Genomic DNA, 15,505 nt, shown 5'->3' with positions numbered 1-15,505 from the left:
TCAAAACAGTCAAATAAGCCCGACTCGCCCTGCCCCAAACCCACAGGGGGTCCCTCATATCACACCCGAGCGCTGGAACCCGGCTCCCAGCCCTGGCATTCCCCGGGCCCCGCCCGGCTCCTCTGGGCCCCGCCCCCTCCGGCTGCGCTGGCGGGAGGCGGGGCCGGAGGCGCGGCCGTCGGGCTGGGGGCGGGGCAGAGGGGGGGCCGCGGCCCCGGGCGGGGGCTCGGCGCGGGCCCGCGAGATGCCGGTGTCGGCGGCCCGAGCGGCTGCAGCTGCAGCGGCGGGGGACGCGGCAGCGGGGCCCCGGAGGGGGGCTGCGCAGGGGGCCGGCGCGTAGCCGGGACTATGGAGGGGCAGAGCGGCCGCTGCAAGATCGTGGTGGTGGGGGACGCGGAGTGCGGCAAGACGGCGCTGCTGCAGGTGTTCGCCAAGGACGCCTACCCCGGGGTGAGGGACCCGCGTCTAGGGAGGAGGGCGCTGAGGCCGCGGGGGTGGGTGACTAGGGCCCTAGGGACGGACGGAAATGGGTGCCAGGGTAACCAGGGTCGAGAGAGAGGGACTCGGAGGACCGCGGACCAAGGGAGGCGCTGGGGACTCTGGAAGGACTGCAGAGGATTGGGGTGGGAGGAACTGGGGAGCAGGGAGAGATGAATGGGGCTTCGGAGAACCAGAGGATCCAGGAGGGGACGCTAGGGGAATGTCGGGGGTCCTGGGCATTGGAGAGAGGAAGAACTCGGGGCCGAAGGGACCGGGAGAGGGTCTGGGAGCCTAGCACACATTCCGCTGAGGCAGCCGCTCCCGGGATCTCCCCTTTGCCCAACACCAGACCAACTTGTGTCCAGGGGCCGGGCTGGACGGTGTGTGGGAGTGAGGAGGGCATTTGTCTGGGATGAAGACTGGAGGATCTCATCTTGACCCATCTCTGTCTGCAGAGTTATGTCCCCACCGTGTTTGAGAACTACACCGCGAGCTTTGAGATCGACAAGCGCCGCATTGAGCTCAACATGTGGGACACTTCAGGTAGCCAAGTCCCTGGGGTCACCCTGACTTCCAAGGCCCCTACCCTCACCCATCCCTTGGCTAGACCCTTAGGCTCCAGGTATGCCCAGCCCATCCATCCAATTTTAGAAGGAAGGAAAATCAATTTCCTACTTAAAGCAAGAGAAACTGAGGTAGAGTTTGCAGAGACACATAGAAACCTTGTCCTGAGGGAGGGAGAAAGCCCCGTATCTGATCTTCTCAGCTGGATTCTGCCTATCTGGGAAAGTTGTGAGGAATGGATTTATTTTGGAACATGTTCCTTAGGAGGAAGGGCTGGGTTTAGGAAAGGCATTTAGGATTTCTTCGGGGAGTGAGGAGCTGCTTCTATAGACAGAAGTATAGAAATCTGAGCTGTCCCAAGCCTGCGCGAGAGCTCTGCCCCTGCCCCTCCCCCTCCTCCAAAAAAGGAGGAGGTTTTTATTTTTACTCAGCTCCCCCGGGGAGGGCTGTAGAAGACGTCAGTCAAAGCTCAGAAAGCACATGCAAAATTTTGAGAATGTGGAGAGATTTCATGAGCTTCTCAAAGACTCAGAAAAGATTAAGAATGATTACTTTTAAAGAAACCCCTAGGGAAGTGGAGAGCTGTTCTCTGCCATCTAACCTCCCTCTGCCAACGCCCCTCCTTGAAGAAACCCAGACTCCTTGATGGGTACCAATACCTGCTCTCTTCCACCCTCTGCCCCTAGCGTCCCCTGGTCAGGATTGGTAAGGTCTCCCATTCCCTTCCAGGCCTCCCACCCACACAGGACCCTGTCTGTCCCCTCCCTCCCTGTCTTCTCTCAGGTTCTTCTTACTATGATAACGTCCGGCCTCTGGCCTATCCTGATTCAGATGCTGTGCTCATCTGCTTCGACATTAGCCGACCAGAAACATTGGACAGTGTCCTCAAGAAGGTGGGAGCCTGGGGAAGCAGGATGGCTACACTGAGGGGGACCAGAAACCAAGGTTCTGACACAACATGGCCTGGAGGAGGGAGTGATGGCTGGGGCATGGTCATCAGCTAGAGAGTGTGTGAAGCTCTCCTCTTTCCCCATCCTCCTTACCCATCCACCGCTCACCCCCCACCCTTTCTTCCTGGAAGTCAGTCCTCAGAGCTGGATCCAGCATCTAGGGGGAGATAGAGGAGAACAAGGAGAAGTACTCAAGGGATTCCTTATCCATCCTTCCCATCTCCTTGGGTGTGGGAGCCCCAGATGGAGGGGATGGGAATGCTGCTCCGGGAGCTCAGAAGAGCCCTGTAGTCTCCTCTCGAGGCCTCTATTTCCAGGAGAAAAGCCCACGTTGAATGGACAGAAGTCAGTTAAAGCAGCTCTAGTTTCCAGGTGGAGGAAGGGCAGATTGGTCTGTTCCCAGGAACAAATTTGGGACAGGGGGCGGGGATGGGAAGGTTTCAGACTGCTAGACCCTTCATGGCCACTGAGGTAGAAGCAGGGCCCCTGACCCTAGACCCCTCCCCAGCCCGTTCCTCCCTCCCCTTCTCCTACACCGCATCCTACTTTCAGCCAAAGGCCACCATCCCTACCTCCTTGCTCACGCGGGGGTGTCCAGATGGAGGGGTGCATGGTTTCTGCATGATGTGAGGAAGGGTATTCTCCTGGCATGGAGTAGGGTTCACTGTGTGCCTCTACCTACCCTTCCATAACTGTTTTCTTCCCCCAAATAGTGGCAAGGGGAGACTCAGGAGTTTTGTCCCAATGCCAAGGTTGTGCTGGTTGGCTGTAAACTGGACATGCGCACGGACCTGGCCACACTGAGGGAGCTGTCCAAGCAGAGGCTTATCCCTGTTACACATGAACAGGTGGGACACTTGACCTCTGACCTAGTCCCCGCCTAGACCTCTCACCTCTGCCCCTATCTCTGATTTGAAAACACCCTGCTTGGCTCTTGTACTGGCTTCTGACCTATGACCTGATCCCTTGACCTCCCACCCCCCCCGCTCCCGCCACGCCACCCCGCACTGCCCTCAGCCTCCCTTGTCCCTTGCTGAGCTGCAGGCTAAGCCCCATAACTTCCTCCATGCACTCCATCCTTCCAGGGCACCGTGTTGGCCAAGCAGGTAGGGGCTGTGTCCTATGTGGAGTGCTCCTCCCGGTCCTCTGAGCGCAGCGTCAGGGACGTCTTCCACGTGGCCACAGTGGCCTCCCTTGGCCGTGGCCATAGGCAGCTTCGTCGTACTGACTCACGCCGTGGACTGCAGAGATCCGCTCAGCTGGCAGGCCGGCCGGACCGGGGGACCGGGACCGAGAGCGAGATACACAAGGATAGAGCGAAGAGCTGCAATCTCATGTGAGGGGCTGGGGCGGGGCCGAGTGTAAGGAGCAGTGGCGAAGGGCTCAATTGTTCCCCTCTGCACCTGGTTCCTGACCTCCTGACTCTGGCAGGGACTTCAGGACAGGCCGAGTGAGGGATTCTCCTGGTCAGGAGAGCTGAAGGCAGAAGGGGCCACCATCCCCACATCCTCATCCCCCTCCTCTCCACAGGAAGCTGAGGAAGCTAGCAGGACAGGGAGCTGGGCTGGGAGCTGGGGGGCAGGGGTGGAGGAAGCTGGCATCAAGTAGTGACTTTGGTTTGAGTCTTAGTATATGAAGGGTGCTTTCCCTCCACACCCCCAGTACCCATATCCTGGCCCTGGCTTCCTTCCCTAAGGAAAGTGTCCATTCTGTGACCTTCCCTTTTCCTCTCCTTTCCCTTCCACAGCTGTTCTCACTCATCCTAACCTCCAGGCAACATGCACTAAATTAAAAAGCAAGTTGAGTCCTTCCCCCTTCTACCCACAGTCCTAGCTCCCTCAATCTCTTCCTGCAACTGTCCCCAAATAAAGCCCATGTCCATGGAAAACAGCTGTGGCTTTAGTTTTGTTGCTTTCTAAAAACCCAATCTATCAATCTCTAGCAGCAGGAGGGAAAGTTAGACTTCAGGAAGAACTTTCTTATCTATGCCCATAGTTGGAGCAGAGGAAAAAGCCTTGGGTCAGATTAGCAGTGTCCTTTTAGGAGCCAGAGGTGGGGGAGTGAGAGGTCTTGGGAATATTCATCTCAGTTAATGAGCCAGACAATCCTAAGGCCATTAGGGGTTTTTAAGTGGACTGATGTGCAATTCATTCCTCAGCCCAGCTGGGGCCACCTGCTTGTGTGGGAGGGGTCCTGCTGAAGTGGTCCAGGCCCCTTGCACACCATCTCCATCCCCCATCTTGGAATCTGCTGGTGTCCTGGGAGTTGTGGGGGTAGGGAGAGTATCAAAAGCCTCCACAGCGCAGAAGCTGACCCTTCTGTGCAATGAAATTACTCAAGGAGACAATGGTTTGATTCTGGGGTCCCTTGGAGGTGAGGGCAGGGGCTCTCACCTTCTTTCCATCCTGAGCTCCTTGATGATTTTGGAGGGAACATCAGCCGTGAGTTAGGGTCACTGCCCCCCCCCCCCCCCAGAGGGGGAAAGCCAGTGGAGGGGCTGGCCAGAGCTCTTGTTGTCAGGAAAGACAGTACTGGTCTGTTTTCTTGGGAGTCTGGTTTCACATTGTCCTGTATTCCCTCCCTGGCTCTGGTCCCACTGGCCTCTTTTCGGTGACATTCTCCCCCAGGAACCATCCCTGGCCATCCCCTCCCCCCCAGCCCCAGCCAGTCCTTCCAGACACACTCTGGGAGGGCACACAAACCTTATCCTCCCATCTGCTGGGATCCCCCCTAATTCACAGCCCATCCTTCCCTCGTTCATTCAGTAAGTATGTACTGAATACCAACTGTGTGCCAGACACTGGCTTGGATTCTGAAAGGACCAGTTTCTGTGCTGTGGAGGCCAGCCCAATGAGAGGTATCCCAGGTGTGACAGTACCTTGTCTGCGGGAGCTCTGTACAGCTTCAGGAGCCAGTCCTCTGAGCCAGGTCCTGAGGGTTGAAGAGCAGTTTGCCAGGCAGGGAAGGGGTAGGAAAGGCACTCTGGGCAGAGAGGGTACAGCATGTGCAGACACATGGAGATGAGAAGGAATGTGGCACGGTTGGGGCTGCCATGGCGAGGAGGGCAGAAGACAAGGCTGGGAAGGTAGATCAAGGCCACTTCAGGGCCCACAAAGGAGCCAGAACTTCATTCTGAGGATGTGAGGAGGCACCAGGGATTTCAAGCAGAGAATGAAGTGACCAGATTTGGTTTTGGAATGGATGCGTATCTGGATGAGGTGATGGGGGCTGGGGGATTTGGCTCTGAGATGTGTCATTTAAAACAGATTCTCCTTCCCTATGCCAGGGCCCAGTCTTGAGAGGAAAGGAAATCCCACCTACTGCTGGGCTGGCTCATCAGACACCCCTTTCCCTCCCTGTCCTACAGGACCCTGTCCCAGTCCATCTCAGCTAATCTCAAGGATTCTGGGACAGCTTCATGGGTACTGGGCACCCAAACTGAGGTTAGGGGCTGACTCCAGGACCCTCCTCCAGCACCCTGAGGCGTGGATTGGGGCTGCTGGAGAGGGCTGGGGCCCAGCTAGGTGGCGCTCAGTCTGGTCCCAGAGGACTGACCCCTCCCCCACAGGGACCTGCCACACCATCAACTTGGGATTTTGGCCATGGCTTCTTTTCCCCTCTTCGGTTTGATACAAAGCAGACTCAAGCCTATAGCCACCAATGCGCAGAGTGTTTGGGCCTCTCTCTTCTCCCAACTGCCCTCTCCTGCCATGCTCAGGGAATGCAAATGCATTTCAATATCCGCCTAAAGCAAACATAATTAGGAAAATAAATCATTGGGGGGAACCCCCAAAGTTTAATACACTTCCAATACCGCCGGGAACAGATTGTGGTCTCCTCTGCAGGTCTGAGTTGCCAAACGTTTTATTTCCTGGGAGGAGGCTGTACCACTGGGCTGAGGAGTCCAATGGGTGGGAGAAGGGAATGGGGCTGTTTCTGGATCCTCAAAGGCCCCTGAAAGCTGGAGGGAGGGAACTTTACCCCCACCCCCACCCCAGATGCAGGAGTCAGACCCAGCTTCCTCCTCTGCAGCTGTTTCCCCCACAAATTAGACACCCGCTTGGGAAACAATGTAGCCTCGTTAATCATTTAATGAAATAAACAACTAATCACGCTGAGATGCTGCCAGTGTTTCTTAACCTCGCAATCAGCCTGCTCTGGAGGGAGGAGGCAGGAGGGAGAAGGAAGGGGTGGGGGGTAGGGGCAGGGACTGGGTCTAACCCCTGAAATGCTTCAGCTGACTGAGGGTCCTCCCTCTGGGACTCCAGCCTTCCCAGAAGGGACAGTCCCAGAAAGAGCTTGAGATTTGGAGGCAGAGGGCCTGGGTCTCAGCTCTGCCACTTCTTCCCTGGGGAGCCTTTGGTGAGGTTCTGCACCTGTCTGACCTCAGTTTGCACACCTGGAAAAGAGCCGATCACCGCATCTGTCTCATTGTGTTGAGGAAGATTCGGAGAGGAGAACGGATGCAGAAAAGCTGTTCGACCCTTTATAAGTGAACCTTTATTCCTTACAGCTTAGACATCCAGGCCTGACTGCTTCTGATCCGGGCCCAAGGGAATCAGGAAAGGCCTCTTGAAGGGGGTTTCTTATGCTCTGGATTCAAAGGCTGGAGGAAGGCCAAAAGACAGGAAGGGGGAGGTCTCGGTAGATGCTCCCACATCTACCCTGAGGGCAAGACAGAGCTTTAATGACTCCAAAGGCTGAAGTCCTTTGGCCCCCATTTTTCTGAACTCCCCCATAAACTGAAGTCTCTGGGTGAGAACCCCACGTTGCCATGGTGACCTCACCCCAGATACACTCAGACTGAGTGTACATTGCAGGCTGAGGGAGGTTGGGGGAAAAGGGTCATGTCCCTGAGGTTCTCAGGGGACATCAGGACCCTGGCTGGCAATCCTGGTACAGCTGTCTCCACCTACTCCACACTTGGCTCCCCAAGAAAGGGGTTCAGCTCTTCTGCACTATTCCCACTTCCCTCTCTGCCAACAAAAGAGTTCCTTCTACACAGTGCAGCCCTTCTCCCCGCTTCCCCCCCTCCAGCTGAGTTCCCAGGTCTGCCTTCATCTCTAGTAAATCCCCCACTCCCTCTCCTCGTGGGTGGGGGTGAGGGTCAGAGGGAGGAGAGGCTCCAGGTCCAGGCGGGTGTGGTGATTCCCAAGCAGCTACCCACCCCAGCAGCCGAAGAAACAGGGGCACGTACATAAGTGCTCCTCCCCCCAAGAAAATGCTTCTGCTGTTGACTCCTAAATAACAGATGTCTGTCTGCATATTAATGAGATTGGACGAATAATTGGTGAGTTTTTCATTCAGTGTCAGAATGAACCCGGAGGCCTTATGTTCATGCACACAGACACCCACTCACCCCCCGACTCTCCCCTTCCCCCAGAGCACAATGAGACAGACGCAGATGCTGGCAAGTTTGACCCACAAAGGGGAGGGACAAACAGGGAACTGGGAGGGGGTGTCAGCAGGAGGGAGACCTCCAGGGTCTGGCTAGGTTTGTGGGTTTTCTCCCTCTTGATCTGCTGCCTCCCCAGACCCCCAGGGGCCTAAGCTTGCATTTGTGAGACTTCACCACCATGCAGAAGGGGCGCAGAGGAAGGTGGGAGCCAGAAGGTAGAGATGGTTGTGGGGAAAGGCAGGTGCAGCCTAGGGGGAGCAAAAAAGCAGTGGCCTCTTTCAGAGAGGTTGTGCCTCCCATGAGCCCAGAATCAGTGGGCCCTGTGCCCCGCTTTAGCCCCTATGCCACGGTGTGGGGTGGAAGAACCGGGATATGGGAGTTAGACAGCTACCATCTGCCAGCTGGGTGTTCCCAACCTCTCCGAGCCTCTCTTACTCTGTCTCTAAGAACATCTACCTTGCAAGATTGAACAGATGAAATAAGATAAACTATGTCAAGTGTCTGTCATAGTGCCTGGCTTACAATGGGCCCAACACAGGGCACCCGGGTGGCTCTCAGTAGGTTGAATGTCTGATTCTTGATTTCAGCTCAGGTCATGATTCCAGGTTGTGGGATTGAGTCCCGTGTCAGGCTCCGTGCTGAGTGTAGAGCCTGCTTGAGATTCTCTCTCTCACTGCCTCTGCCCCTCTCCCCCACTCGTGCTCTCTCTTAAAAACAAACAAACAAACAAACAAAAAGGCCCAACACATATCAGTTCTCCCCCCACCTATCTCCCAAACACAGACACACCAAGGTAGTTTCAAAATTGCTGCCTCTACTGCCAGACCCACCCTTGTTAGGGCAGGGGTTAATTAGAAGTTTAGTCATTATCCTGGCTGCCTGGAAATCGGAAGGAAAAGATAGGGGGAAGGAACGAGATGAAATAGACACAGGAGAGAAACTGAGGGAAACCAAGGCCTAGAACAGGAGGAAAGAGACTGCAGCGACACAGAACCACAGGCCAGGAATGGAGAAGGTATTGCAGACAGGTGGAGTGAACCCTGAAATGAGAGGCTGGAATTTAGATCGTACATTTCAAACCCCCCAGTTCTGCCTGGAACTCGACCTCAGAAGTCTCATCCCCTCTTACCGCTTCAGTCTCCTCATCTGTAAGATGAGGGAGTTGCCTTGTTTTCTAAGGTCCCTGCTCAATGTGTAAGAACATGAGATTCCCAGAGGCCTGAGGGAGCAGGGGAGGGGAGGAGGCTACCTCCACACCTACCCCCTCTCTATGGCCCATCAGTCACTCTTGCTCTGTCTCCTCTCTCCCTGGGTAAATGGATCTGCTGCACCAGCAAACAACTGTCCATTGTGTCCTAATGAGGGACGAGCAGGGAAAAGCAATCACTTATGATGCAAATGAGCGGCGGCTGCAGCCTCCCGGCTTTCACTGAGCGCCTCTCTTCTGCCCAGACCCCTGCGCTGCCCCAGTTGGACCTTTCTCCCCAGCCCCAGTTTCCATCTGGTCCTGGAGAAGGAGGGGGAGGCCCAGACTGGCCTTCCCATTGTGCTCACCGCCACTCCCTGCAAGGAGCTTCAACCCTCACAGCGGCCAGGCTTCTCTCCCCACCCCAAAGAGCATCTAGCGCGGCTCAGTTTGTGTTAACTGGGGTGAGATTCATAGGACATACAATGAACCATTTGAAGGTGTACAGTTCCATGGTATTTACTGCACTCACAAGGTTGCACAGCCACTGCCTCTCAGGGCTCGGGGGTCACGCCCCTCTGCCTGGCGCTGCGCCCCTAGCCTCCAGCGACACAGGAAAGCTATTGAGAAGTCAGCAGAGTCTAGGAGGAATAGAGGCTGGTGCTGGGCTAAAGGCTGGGAAAAGCCCAGAGCCGGCCTGGGAATGAAGGGGACAAGCCCTGGGCTTTAGGATGGAGCCAGCAGAGAAGATCGAGATTTTGGTGGTGATGGTAAGATCATCACCGCTTTCCCCAGCACAGCCCTGCAGAAATCTTTATCTAACCATTTATCTTTAGGAAATGGTCTCTTGAATTTTTTTTTTTTTCTTCTTCTTAATTCCTCCAGCATCTGGTTAGGAACCGGAGGAGGTCCAGCACAGATCCTGGTTTCCATGGCTTTCATAGCCCCCGTGGGCTTGGGAATGATCCCACAGCAGGTTTCTTACCTCGGCAGCTACACAGGGGCCCTGAGACAGCCCCCAGGGACTCTCTGCCACTAAGAGAGGCTGCCCCTCCACAGGCTCCAGGGACAGGCTTCACCAAGGAAAGATTTTCTACTTATCTGGCATTTGGTTTATCGCACAGACCTATAGCCTAACAGCTGGGAAGATTCCCATAAGTTGTAGTTTGAGTTTCCCTTGCTAATATGCACTACATTTTAGCTTTATGTCGTTTTCAAGAGAAGATGGCAAACATCTGCTTACCTGTGTGTCTGTGTTACCTTCAGCTTCACTCTCCCCCTACCCCCCACCCGCCGCTTCCCTAATCTAGGACATGTGGTAATGTTTTTAAAAAAACAAAACAAAACTCTTCTGGAATCAACCAGTGCCAACTGCTGCAGCATTGCAGAGAAAAAAAAACCTTTACAGGGTCACAAACTTTCTTTCATCTTCTCTGGCCCTTGTCCCCACTCAACAGAAGTCCACACTTCCTTTCTCCCAGACAAACACAGCCCAGACAACATAATGAGGGCATTTTCGTCTGTGTTCTAATGAATAGGGAGTCCCAGGCTAGTAAGTTTCAGCTCTGCCACCAACTCACTGGGTGACCTTTGACAAGGACCTCAGTTTTATCACCTATAAAGTGGGAATAACAATTTTTGTCCTAGCCACCTCCCAGGGAACTAGTGAGGAGGAAGAAATACTAGTTGTGCCAGTGCTTTGAAGTCGCAAAGAGATTATCATGAACATCATAATTACTTCTCCAGGGATGGCGGCAGCAGTTTGTGTCTGGAGCATCCAGCCTGGAGGAGGCTGTGCTGGAGGACACATGGAGAGGGGAAACTGATGTCCTCCGTCTGTGTGGGTGTTGGCTTGATTAATCGCAAAGGAGTAGGCTTCATGGCAGGCAAAAGAGAATCAAGGAGGGAATCCATAGGTGTGGGCTGAGACGAGGAAGTAATTCTCGGACACTTAGATCTCTTACAGCTTTTGGAATAAATTGGGGTGCTGGCAAAGTGGGTGGGAAGGACTGAAGGAATTCACACTCCCAGTGGCAGAATGTGACTAGTTTTCCAGGGACTCAAGTGGGGGGGGGGGGAGTGGGGGACCAGCAGTTGGATAAGACCTTCACTCGATGGATCCCTTCATTCATCCGCTAACTCGTTCATTCAGCATATACTTTTTGGGTGCCTAACAAGTATCTGCCACGTACTGGGGGCTGGGTTCCAAATAAAGATAATCTTCTAAGGACCTTCTAGTCAAATGGACAAAATAGAATATACACACAAATAACTTACTGATGGAAGAAAGTGTCATAAATAAAGCAAACTTCTGAGGTATTCTGTAGGAGGAGAGATTCTGGGCTGGAAGGCTGGTGAAGGTTCTGTGGAAAAGCTGGGATGGACAGGATTGGGCCTGTGGAGATGGAAGAACAGAACTCACCGAGGTCAAGTTACAGTGTGGGTGGAACCTGTGGGTCCCCATGTTTGGTGGCCAGGGTGCCTGAGAGGGAGCAGCAGGTGAGGTTCTGGAGAGGTTGGGTTTCAGCTTGGGGTGGATGGTGTAGGAAGACCACATGGGTCAGGGAAATGTATCCTCAGAAGACTTTCCCAACTCCTCTTTGTGGATCGTGTGCTCCTTTCCCCTAGTCCTAGTTCTGCCGGCTTGGGGGGGGGGGGGGGCGGGGGGGTGGTTCTTATCCAGGCCTTCTGCAATCTCCTGGCTTCTTTTTCACCAGTCCAAATCCTACCCAAGCTCCAGGGGTCAGCTTGAGATGCTTCAACCGGAGGTCCTGCCACACAGCCCCCAGGGGGCTTCTGAACCAGAAGGCCAATTCTGCAACGGTTTTCTGTGGCTTTCTTGCCTCACCCATTGAATAGTAAGCAATATGAAGGCTAGAAATGGATCTCTTCTCTCCTCCCTTCCACAACTACACATATAGAAGCTATCATAGAACTGGGCTCATAGTCTCCCCTCAATCATTAACCTTATTGTCACTCACCACCTCCTAAGGCTGGTTCCCTGCACAGTTTAGCCTCACACAAATCTATGTCTGCATCAAGGCTTTGCCACCTCCTTTTGTTGTGTGACCCCGGGGCAAGTTGCTTGACCTCTCAAAGTGTCATTTTCCTCATTTGTATGTTGGAAATAGCGCATGGCACTTCGTAGGAATGTGGCAAATGATAGTCATTAATGATTATTATTGCCGTTGCCCCCGAGACCTGGCAAGATCAGATGGTCCCCAGAAGCCAGGGCTGGGTTTCCATTTTTCTTCCCTTTCAATTTAATCATTGTCTCCCATCTGCCTCCTTCTGCTTTGTCCTCTTTGGGTCTTTCCTATCCCCCTTGACTGGTCTTGCCTGCTTTCTCCCTGCAGGCCAGCTGTCTCTTCTCCCCTCTGAGAGTGAGAGCACACTGGTGGCTGGCTCTCACTAGGTAAGTAAGGGTTGTCTGTTCACCTTGCTCTCCATCAGTCAATAAAGATAAATTACAAAATCATTTGTTTTATTTGTTCTTGTTACCTTGAGGGCTGTCTGAAATTGCCTTTCTTTAGAAAGCCCCATTTGCATATCTCCACACTGGAGTCAAAGGCGGCAGCTGTGGTTTCACTGCAATTTAAATATTAATAAAATCTCTAGCTGGTTTTTTTAAAGCAGTCTGGCCCTTCTGCTCCTAGGCTGCTAATATAATTTAATCTTTGTCCTTTGCTTTGTATTTATTTAAAGGGCCATTTTGGAGTCAACTGAAGCCAGCTGCTGCAACCTTGTAGTTAAGAACCACTAACTAGCCCATAAACCTTCGTTTTCCTTAAGAGGTACGAGAGCTACCTCTCCCGGAGACAAAATAGACCTCAGGTGACATTTTATACCAATCAGCAGCCCCTTACACTAAGCCAGTGGTTCTCAAACATGAGCTTCCTTCGGATCGGATTGGCTGGGCCCCACTCCCCACTTTCTGATTCAGTATGTTGGGAATAAGGCCCTGGAATCTGCATAGCTAACAAATTCCTAGTTGTGGTTTTACCCCCCACCCTCCTTCCCCATCAGGGGATCATGGTTTGAGAATCCCTGCACTGAGCTGCTGGTGAAACTGCCTTATCATTCTGGGTCCCTGAAACAAGATCTCCAAAGTTCATCTGTGCCAGTCCTCGTAACTTGTGGGGAGACTTTCCAGTTGTCCGTTCCTTCCAGACCCTCCAACCATTGCTTAGGTTTTCCTGATCATTCGGACTCATTTCAGGATCAGCACCCCCTGCATCTCCCCAGGGCTGCTCTCTACAGGAGCTGGCTGTCTCCAGTGCTCCTTAATTTTCTATTTGCCCAGATTCATTTCTCTAATTTTCCCCTTGTTATGGGCAGATTTACAGGCTGTGTGAGGGAGCCAAACCAAGCATCACTGAAGTATGGTGGTAACAGGGCCTCTGGCTCAGCCATTCCACAGACTTTGACAAGCAAGCTCCCTCTGGCTAGCAAGCCCTCCTCTTGGGTTTCTGTGGGTAGATCTGTAGCTCCCCTCACGCTGCCCTTCTTCCTGTGCCGCCTGCCTCTGGGGCCCTGCTTATCTGCTCTTCGCAGCCTTCACAGGAGACATTCTGGGCAGCTTGGCTCCTTCCGCTCCAACCATCCCAACACTGATTCCTTTCTTTTTCTTCTGCATGTTTTTGAGTCGATACTTTGTTGATGATTCGGGTTGCATTTTTTTTTGGGGGGGGGGGGATAATCTATGGAGCTCTTCTTTAGGTCCCCTCCCTGCACCTGCATGATAATCCCTCCTCTTCTCCTGCCTTTCCAGCTCCTTTGCAGAAGTTCATTTCTGAGATGAGATAACAGCAGCACAGGAACTAGTTCCCCAAATGCTTCTGTGCCCAGAGAGGGTTAAATTGTGGGATGGAGAAGGGAGAGGCCATCTTAAAGCCAGAGGTCAAAGGAGCTAGTAGATTTGCTCCATCATCAGATAAGGTGTTTTTTTTTTTTTTTAACTTTAATGTTTATTCATTTTTTTTTTTTTTTCAACATTTTTTATTTTTATTTTTGGGACAGAGAGAGACAGAGCATGAACGGGGGAGGGGCAGAGAGAGAGGGAGACACAGAATCGGAAGCAGGCTCCAGGCTCCGAGCCATCAGCCCAGAGCCTGACGCGGGGCTCGAACTCACGGACCGCGAGATCGTGACCTGGCTGAAGTCGGACGCTTAACCGACTGCGCCACCCAGGCGCCCCTGTTTATTCATTTTTGAGAGAGAAAGACAGAGTGCGAGTGGGGAAGGGGCAGAGAGAGAGGGAGACACAGAATCCAAAGCAGGCTCCAAGCTCTGACCTGTCAGCACAGAGCCTGATGTGAGGCTCGAACTCGTGAACCATGAGATCATGAGCCTAAGTGGGACACTTAACTAAGCCACCCAGGTGGCCACACAGATAAGACTCTTAAGCCCAGCTAGGCATCATGAGGCCAGGGCCAGAAGCTGACTTCCGGAAAAGGTTACACAGAGCTAAAAAACCGGATGGGTGTGTGTGTGGATATCTGTTAGGAGATCTCGAGAGATCATTACAGAAAACTTTGTATGTGTCTCAGTCATCCCTGCTTTTTCCCAAGATTCCTGGGAAGGCATACTATATTACATGGATGTGGCTTTTCTACCAACCTGTCAGTGACTGGACACCCCCAAGGTGTCACTGGAAATGAGACATCCATGACTGAAGACGGGGCCAGTAGCACTTGCTTCCCACCTGCCCTCAGGTTATCTAGACCCAGGGACTCCCTGGTGGGCTGTCATGAGCCCTGGAGAGGTGGTGCCATACGTGAGGCTGGACTGGAAGTTTTTCTGTTTTTGTTTTTTTGGGCTTTTTTTTTATTTGATTTGATTTGATTTTAATTTTTTAAAAGAAAATTTTTTTTTTTTTTTTAAATTTTTTTTTTTTTTTTTTAATGTTTTTTATTTATTTTTGGGACAGAGAGAGACAGAGCATGAACGGGGGAGGGGCAGAGAGAGAGGGAGACACAGAATCGGAAACAGGCTCCAGGCTCCGAGCCATCAGCCCAGAGCCTGATGCGGGGCTCGAACTCACGGACCGCGAGATCGTGACCTGGCTGAAGTCGGACGCTTAACCGACTGCGCCACCCAGGCGCCCCTAAAAGAAAATTTTTTTAATGTGTATTCATTTTCGAGAGAGAGACAGAGAGAGAGCAGGGGAGGAGCAGAGAGAGAGGGAGACACAAAATCTGAAGCAGGCTCCAGGCTCTGAGCTGTCAGCACAGAGCCTGACACGGGGCTCGGACCCACGAACTGTGAGATCATGACCTGAGCTAAAAGTCAGATGCTTAACCAACTGAGCCACCCAGGAGCCCCATTTTATGATTTTATTTTTAAGTAATCTCCACACCCAATGTGGAGCTCAAACTCACAACCCAGAGATCAAGAGTCGAATGCTTCACCGACTGAGCCAGCTGGGCGCCCCTGAACTGGAAGGCTTTAGTCACTGAAGGATAAGCAGTCATAAGACACAGGATGGATGGAGGTGGAAACAGGTAGCCATGAGCCAATCCTGTCAGTCCCTTTGCCAAGGGCTGCTTTCCCAGGGAGAGCTGCCACTGGGAAGCAGGAACATTCTATTGCGTCCCACCATGGCCCCAAAGAGAGTCTAGAGAGTGCTAATTCCTCTCACAAACCCCTCTTCTCCCCAAATTCCCTTGAGGCTTGAGCCAGTGCCTCTGACCCAGGACAGCGACTGATGTGGGTGGGCAGGGTTCAGATTCTCAGGTCATCACTTACTAGCTGTGCAAAACTCTGAGCAAAATCTTCTATTTCCCATTGTCATTCTTCAAGTGAGGTGACAAATACTCACTTCCTAGGGCTGTGATGAAGACTCCATGAGATAAACATGTCATAATGCCAGTTTGTTCCATTTTCTTCACTCTCCCCTCACCCACCCACCCTGTTTACAAATGTGGC

General features: G+C 53.0%; 1 protein-coding gene across 1 annotated transcript; it reads left to right on the top strand.

Moving 5' to 3' along the window:
- The first annotated feature begins 227 nt into the window (after positions 1-227).
- Positions 228-3,884, top strand: RND2 (Rho family GTPase 2). Its single transcript, XM_058702711.1, has 5 exons — positions 228-450; positions 936-1,023; positions 1,828-1,937; positions 2,708-2,842; positions 3,080-3,884. Exons 1-5 carry the CDS (start codon positions 349-351, stop codon positions 3,332-3,334), a joined length of 690 nt encoding a protein of 229 aa, XP_058558694.1. The 5' UTR covers positions 228-348; the 3' UTR covers positions 3,335-3,884.
- Positions 3,885-15,505: the final 11,621 nt, after the last annotated feature.

The sequence above is a fragment of the Neofelis nebulosa genome, chromosome 16 (assembly GCF_028018385.1).
Source record: "Neofelis nebulosa isolate mNeoNeb1 chromosome 16, mNeoNeb1.pri, whole genome shotgun sequence".
NCBI classification, from domain to species: domain Eukaryota; kingdom Metazoa; phylum Chordata; class Mammalia; order Carnivora; family Felidae; genus Neofelis; species Neofelis nebulosa.
This window is presented reverse-complemented; position numbering and strand designations above follow the sequence as displayed.